Raw genomic sequence first — 8435 nt, 5'->3', positions numbered from 1 at the left:
ACGATTCCACAGGAAAGCACGATTTCTCGACTCAAATATTCACTTACAGACATAGTACTGATTGCTTCAATCGAAGTAAAGTTAACTGCAATTAAATGAATAATCCCGCAGCACATTTCAATGAATAATGTGGCTTAACTTACCCATCGTCTAATTGACGATCAGTCTGACGCGTTTTAACAAACATAAACATCAAACTTTAAAGCCAGTACGACATACCGTTATGCGACCTAGACATTCGTTTGTTGTACATCAAAGCATCAAACTAGTCTTATCCACAAGAGTCGCACATGGAAGCTTCAATTTTGCCATGACATGTTCCATGGGTGCAGGGGTCTCTGAGGTTCATTTTTCCCCGTTTTGTTCGATCTTACGAATTTGATGTTAGGTCTTTCTTACCACACTTTATAACTGATAGGATAACTTCATTTTCTTAAATTTGTAATGCTTTCTTATCTGTTCGTATGTTATTTATGGTCGTCAAGCAGGTGAAACTTTACCCTTTGTAACCATATGTTTTGTGTACTCGTCATCCTTCTCGTGTTGACTCTCGTTATGGCGCTCCGGGAAATACCTCCACCACAGAGCTAAAATTGTGAACATTTAGTACTTCTGTTTAAAACACTGACTAAATTTACATGGCGTATGTCGTCGGTGAAGCAGAAGACGCTTACCTTCCGGAACAACTGATCTTACTTTCATGAGTCTCAGTGTATGTAAGTGTTTAGAGACTAGGACCAAGGTCAAACAGACCTGGTCAGTCAGGTTGTGTATGGGCTCCGTAATTCTACAGAAGTAAACCATTTTCTACTGAAAAGGATAATGCTACATTTTGATTTTTGACATCATGGAATGACGGTGTAAGACAAAGTGTTCGATCGTTTAAGGAAGTATGTATAGAAATTGGTTTTGGATAAAATCTTTCAGGACAATGGACTGACCAGACGCGTGCGTGAAGTATTCTTGCCTGCAAATGAGTAACTTCTAGTGTGTTGGACTATATTTACCTATGGTCTTGCCGGAGCTGAGAACTTGGAAAGACCAGTATGAGGAGTAAACGTATAGATGTCTTTGTGACTATACACATAAAGACAAAGACAGGTGTGATGCGTTGTTCGATATGATTTCAACGCTAGTGACGAAGTCTGGCATGGACAGAATAGTGGTCTAGAAATTTGAAAGATTAAGACATATCAGAACATAGTAGTCGTTCGCCAAGAGTTACGTCCCCTTCACATCTCCGTCGTAACAGGCTTCCCATTAGAAAGATACGACATTTGGCATGTTTTTATTAAAGTTAAGGTACAAATGGTTGTTGCTACATCTATTACATTTCGTGACAACGACACAAGGATGTTTTATGCATGCTCCAGTAGTTATAATGAAAAGTAATCAAAGGAAACATCCGTAAAATTACTCGAGTTCATCTTGCAGCTTGCTGCTATTACAACGTGAAACACCATGGCGGACGAACGGGTTTCCCCAAGTTCAATATAGGTTGCTATAAATATTTATCCAATAAGCTATTACGCTCGATATGACGCATTAGGGATTTAATCCCATCTGTCAAATGAAATTGGTCAACAGAAAATCTATTTTAAGCCCGTAATTACCGGCATGACGATGCAGTGTTGATGCAAATAGACGCCTTCAGAAATAGTTCCGGACCAAGGAAAAACGGACCAATGACAACAAAATTGAAACAGTAACTTTATTAACAACAATAAATTGACATTCCTTGTCAAATAAAGCATATATCAAAACTAGATATACATATATCCATTATCAAAAGCTATCACTCCACAACTATTTTTTTATTTAAAACGAAGTCAGAAACACTTGCATATTTATATGTAGCCACAATGGCTTGTCTAGATAATTAAGATAAGAAAAATAATTTCGAAAAGTCCCTGTGATTTTGCTACTTCTGGTTATTAATTTTGTAAATATGTTTTTTTTTCTCACATGATGTACAAAATATTGCCCCATTAGGATATTCTGACAAGGTGAAGTTAACGACGCCATCAAAAGACCATGGCTGCAATAGTAATAATGGTATTGACTTATCTGCAAATAAATTGGCAACCATACAACTTAATGCTAGAATCACTGTAATTCCTCCACCAGTATGAGTGATTTACATTATTCTGATAGTGTAACAAACAAGCTCTGTCCCGTCAGTTTATCCTAATAGGGATCTATGAAGGTATAATGGAATGCTGACAATATTCCTATATTGAACAATCATTTTAATTTGTCACACGAAAAAAAAAAAACAAGAGCCTGTTTCAGGTCACGAAATACGCCTGTGATTTTGTCTGACTATCACCTACACTATTTATGCTGTATATAATATATTGCATTTGTTTCAATGGTAATTGCGTAATACTTTGCAAAGTTATTGCACCGACATTGAAAAGGTTACAGACATTAATGGGCCGTAACTCTAAAAGTTGTGGATCAAAAATCATGGAAATCAAACTCAATCTAGCTTTGATTGTACTTAAGCTTGCAATGAAAGTTAAAAGAAATCTGTTAAGGCTTAATAAATTCCAAAATCGCTGGGACATTGAAATGTTTACGAACAGAGGGACATACGGACGGAAGATGGACGGATGGAAGACGAGAATACCATAATATGTCCTGTCATTTGACGGATGTATAAAATACATAAATATCAAACAAAAAAAAGAAGTAAATAAATGTAAAGATCATAAATCTAAAATAATAAGCAAAATCACTTGAGGTACGCATATTGTGCATAAAAATACATTGAAAAATTAATTTAAGATTAGAAACAAGAGGCCCATGGGCCTTATCGGTCACCTTAGAATCAATCACTTCACAAGCAATGGTAAGAACTGACAGTATTTCTGATATTGATTTACATTTATTATTAACAGCTAATAGTTGTCTGCTGTTTAAAGAATTATAAAAAAAAATCATCACATGTTTTGTTTTTTATTTGTCTATTTCATTATATCTAGGAACATTTATCTTATAGTGATATAGTGACAGCTGTCAGTTGCTCACTTATTATGAGTCCATACTAGTTTATGGAGAAATTACTGAAATTAGCATGTCTATGTGTGCTTGATGATGAAGATAATGATGTTGACTGTGTCTAAGAATCTGCAGCATCCTTATGCATGGAAGTTAAAGTGTGTGAAGAAACTGATAATGAGGATGTGTGATGCTGCTGTGTGATGTTGCTGATGTTGGTATATATGATGATGTTGAGGTGTGACGATGCTGATTTGGTATGTGATAATGCGGATGTGTAATGCTGCTGAAGTGTGATGATGCTAATGTTGATAGGTGACCATAATGATGCTGATGGTATGTGATGATGCTAATGTGTGACGAGGATGATGATTGTATATGATGACGTTGATGTCAGATGCTGATGTTGTTTGTATATGTAACAATGCTGGAGTGCTAGTATGGCTGCAAGTTATAAATATATGTTTAGAGTGATTGTGTTACACAGTGTCTATGATAGTTAAGATATAGTGTGCAACTCAAAATGCTGTGTGTTTAGTGGTGAAAATGATGCATGACTATACTCTGTAAGTGTGTGACGATGGGAGTTATAGACTGATAGTATATATGAATCTATTTATTCCTCATGTGTTTTTCGATAAATAAAAAATAAACAAATATATATAAATAAATAAAAATAAAATTGATATTATCCCTGTTAATAATTAACATTTAAAATTACTTTTGCTAAATGATTCTCTTGGCATGTTTAAATGGGTTAAAATTTCCCTTGCACCGGTTGCAGTGCGCTTCCATAAAATTCTACAACGATACTACGCGATCTCTAAAAACTACAGCTGAAGCACCATTTCATCAATTAAATAATATTAATATAATACAAAAAGAACTATTACTTACGCATAAGAACTCACCACAGTTCCCCTGTAAGCAATTTCTTTCCGTGAGGTGCGCGTAATACCCGCCATGCTTACATAAAAATAAAATCAAGTAGGAAAGCTCCGTGCGGGGAGGTAACTCTGCACGAACGTCAAAAATATTCTGATATGAGAAAACATCAAGAATACTCGACTTAGAGAAGGAAAATGAAATTCTTTGAGAGAAAGTGAAGCAGCTAGAAAATCATGTGAAGGTGTCAGAGAAAAAATAACATTAGCTAAGGACACCAGCTGAATTATCTGGAATAACAGGGAAGGAAGAATTCTATCCGGATATTAGGCCTAGAGGACAACAAAGAATTAGAGATGGCGGAGGCACGAGTGGGGAAAATTTTCTTCCGTCGGAAATTTCTTGGAATCTAACGACATAGATATCGCGCATAGGCAAGGACTTTTCAACAGGGACAGACCACTAGGTTCCCAGTTTCGTTTAAGCAACTGGTGTTTGAATGCGAGATACGTATAAGATTAACTGTCCTAATAACAGCTATGGGAGTCTTAATTTCTATCTGAAAATTTGTGTGGTCTGTTGTGTCTGTCACAAACAACCCGAAGCCAGCCATGCCTTCAACGCAAGAGACCGTTTATTGTTTTCTATACAGGAGAGTTACAATTTGGGCGGGACCAATTACATAGCCGAAAGATGTGTCCCAAAATCCGGAATAAATTAAAATAGTAAATACATAACATATCCTCCCTTCCAGGTTTTGAAATTAACTAATAGACCAATTACTCAATAATTCCAAACCTTTATATTACTATTAAAGAGACACCGTTCCAAAAATTGTCATTGTCAATATAACTGAAGTGTCATACTACTAACAATTTAACTGAATATCTATCTAGAAACTATGAGGTTCTGTGGTACACACCAGGATTATTATGCCTGAACACCGTGTGCCAACTTCTGACTAGCTATTTACAAAGTGCTTATACTTAATGGGTGGACACATCCGAGTAGACCATTTTGAATACCTTGGACTGGAGGTTGGCTCCTTCGATGAAGACCCAGAGAATGAGGTCACCAATGGTGATTTGGTAAGAGATGGAGTAGAGATCAGTGCCGATTGACCACTGTCATCACTAGTGTTTTCCTGAGGAATCACTTCCGGTTCTGATGGTTTGTAGCCACCTGATGATGTCGTGGATACTGGAAGTGGTAAGTTAACCTTTAATGGAAGTTGGGCAGTGGCATCCCTTAGTTGATCAATGTGGCGTCTCCAGTATACTCCTGGTGAGACTTCTACACGATATAATACAGGACCGGTTTGTTCGAGGATTTTTCGAGAAACCCATTTATCCTCACTATGCCTCCGATGTGGTTACACTTTGGCCTAGTTCAAAAAACTTGGCTGTCGAATTGCGATTAAATGTCATTTGACTCTGTTGGCCTTCGACTCTATCTCTGACATTTGGAAGTAGAGAGTCTAACCTTGATGGTAGTTTATGTCCTATGAACAACCTGGCTGGTGACTCATTGGTTGTGGCATGTGTCGAGTTCTGATAAGCGAACAAGAAGTTTGCCAACGTCTTTGTCATTGAACCGCTGTCTTTTCAGCTAGCCTTCATTGCTGTCAATGACTGCACAAATCTCTCTGCCAGTCCGTTGCTGCTTTGGTGGTATGGAGCAGATGTACAGTGCTTGATTCCGTTCGCCTTGACAAAGTTTTTAAAACTTTCAGAAACAAATTGTGGTCCGTTGTCACTAACGATTTCAGTCAGTTTGCCATTCCTAGCAAATATCATCCGGAGTACATCCTTGATGTTCTGTTAGCTCTGTCCTTCTCAAGGAGTAAGGTTTGAGGTTAGGATCCGAGAGTTCCTCATTCCAGCCATTTATTATCAACTGCATGACGGTTGCCATGACAGGATCAAATTTCGTCTCCTTACGAATCGGTGCTTGTGTCACTAGCAATTTCTCTTACTGGCTTATGTTTATTGCATTTACTGTCTCATCATCATCGTTGTCTGTTGTAAATGTTGTTACCTTCATTGGCAACCTGGATAAACTATCCGCATTTCCATGGGCTGTCGTAGATTTGTACTCAATCTTGTATGTGAGACCAGAAAGAGACAGAGCATATCTCTGCATTCTTGCAGCTATTGTGAACGGAATCCCCTTCTCCGGGTTAAAAATAGAGACCAAAGGTTTATGGTCTGTGATGAATGTGAGCTCTCGCCCAAACAAGTAGTTGTGGAAATGCTTAACTCCCCAGATTAAAGCTAAGGCCTCTTTATCAATTTGTGAATAGTTTCGTTCCACTGTGTTTAATGTTCGAGAAGCGTATGCGATTGGACGTTCTGTCCCATTCTTTCCATTACGTGCGACAAGACTGCCCCAAGTCCAACTGGAGAAGTGTCACATGCCAACCTCACGGGTTTAGCTGGATCGTAATGTGTCAACACCTCTTTCGATGTGACAAGCTGTTTGACTTCGTTGAATGCTCATTCACCATTCTACTTCCACTTCCGGTCTTTCTCCAACAGCCTCTGTAGTGGGTGAAGTACAGTTGACAGGTTTGACAGAAAGAAATGACCTTAATTATCCAACATCTGTAGGCACTGGTGCCTGTAAAACAGCTTCAATTTTACTGTCAGTTTTATACAGACCTTCCGTATCTTTTTCATGACCACAGAACGACACCTTTGACTTGAAAAATTCACATTTGTCCTTTCGCAGTGGTAAGTTGTATTTATCTAACCGCTCGAAAACCGCTTCCAGATTTTGTAAATGTTCCTCATCTGTTTTCCTGTAATCAACATTTCATCGATGATGCACTGAACTCCTTGTAGACCTTGGAGAACAGTATCCATGGCACGTTGCCATATCGCTGGTGCAGACGCAATAGCGTAAATGAGCCGATTGAACTTGTATAGTCCCTTTTCAGTGTTAATGGTAAGTAAATCTTTGGAATCCTCCTCCACCTCCATTTGGAGATAGGCATGCTGTAAGTCCAGTTTCGAAAACCTCTGGCCATCTGCAAATGATGCAAAAATATCAGCAGTACGCAGTAATGGGTATTGGTCAACCTCCAACATTGGGTTAAGGGTTACTTTAAAGTCACCACATAATCGCACTGAGTCGTCGCGTTTGATCACAGGGACAATTGGTGTACCCCACTCAGTGTAGATGATTTTGGGTAAGGTTCCAGCACTGACTAGACGATCCAATTCCTCGTCGACCTTGGGTTTAATGGCATAAGGTACTGTCCTGGCCTTGCAAAATTTTGGATGTGACCCTGGCTTAACATTAACATTAAGCCTTTATGTCTTTCAACGTACCCCAGTCATCTTTGAAGATTGACGGATGGGCATCCATTATTGGCTCCAGCATTTGTTGTACACTTGAACAAATATTAGACTTGGAATCCACTTGTGTGCGTTCATGGTACATGTTTGAGCAATCGAGTGTGATTTCACGAAGCCATTCACTGTCAAATAACGGTCTGCCTACGTAAGCAACAACATATAGATCTAGTTTTCTGGTCTGTCCATTGTACTCAACCTTGACCTTGGCCACTCCAAGTGTACATAGTTCTTCACCAGACTATGTTTTCAAGCAAATGTCTGTCTTCAACAATTGTTTCATTTTACTTTTCAAGTGTCCCTTATACACTTCCTCTGTAACGACTGTAACTCCAGATCCTGTGTCCAATTCCATTTTGAGTTCATGTCCATTTATTGTGGGTTTTAACCAAATTGAGTCTCGACCACAGCTATTGGTAGTGTTTACATTGACCAGCTCAATATGTGCAATGAATTCCTCATCCTCAGACTTACATTCAGCTGTTAGGTAGTGTGCCTTGTGGACCTTCCTTCTACATGCCCTTTTTATATGACCGCGAAAATCAGATCAGCGTATTATTGGCCTGGACTTCAGAAAGACGTCAGATTGTGGTGTGCAAGCTGCGAGACATGTGCCAAGCGCAATAGATATGGCCAGAAACCCAGAGCTCCACTGCAGATTAGCGCTGCTGGAGGCCCAGGAGAACGGGTCGCTCTGGATTTAGTTGGACCGTTTCCAAGAACTGACTGGGGCAACACCCATGTCCTTGTTATAGGGGACCATTTCACCAAATGGAGGGAGGCAGTAGCTCTACCCAACGCGGAAGCTGTGACATGTGCACAGGCTCTGGTGGAAGTTTATGTGTCAAGGTTTGGAGTGTCTCGCATCCTCCACTCTGATAGAGGCGACAATTTGAGAGCAGAGTTTTCAAGGAGATGTGCCAGTTATTGGGTGTCCGTAAAACACAAACGACTGCTTACCACGTCCAGTCCAACGGTTTTATAGAGAGATTTAACCGCACCATGGAGGGAATGCTGTCGGCATATATCGCAGAAGATCAAAAGGATTGGGACCTTTGCCTCCCTCTTATACTCATGGCGTACAGAGCCGCTGAACACGAATCAACGGGGTTTTCTCCTAACCGAATGATGCTGGGAAGGGAGGTGGCGCTTCCTGTTCATCTGACCATGGGTAGTGTTTCAGAGGAGCTT

At 39.4% G+C, this 8435-nt stretch overlaps 1 protein-coding gene across 1 annotated transcript; it reads right to left on the bottom strand.

Moving 5' to 3' along the window:
- Nucleotides 1–6635: 6635 nt before the first annotated feature.
- On the bottom strand, nt 6636–7599 carry LOC132562123 (uncharacterized protein K02A2.6-like). Its single transcript, XM_060226849.1, has 3 exons — nt 7533–7599; nt 7221–7388; nt 6636–7177 (listed from the first exon to the last, which is right to left on the bottom strand). The coding sequence occupies exons 1-3, from the start codon at nt 7597–7599 to the stop codon at nt 6636–6638; spliced, it is 777 nt and encodes a 258-aa protein (XP_060082832.1).
- Nucleotides 7600–8435: the final 836 nt, after the last annotated feature.

The sequence above is a fragment of the Ylistrum balloti genome, unplaced genomic scaffold, assembly GCF_031769215.1.
Source record: "Ylistrum balloti isolate Yb309-2 unplaced genomic scaffold, AGI_CSIRO_Ybal_v1 Utg371348, whole genome shotgun sequence".
NCBI classification, from domain to species: domain Eukaryota; kingdom Metazoa; phylum Mollusca; class Bivalvia; order Pectinida; family Pectinidae; genus Ylistrum; species Ylistrum balloti.
The sequence above is the reverse complement of the archived record's forward strand: the minus strand, read 5'-3'. Positions and strand labels throughout refer to the sequence as shown.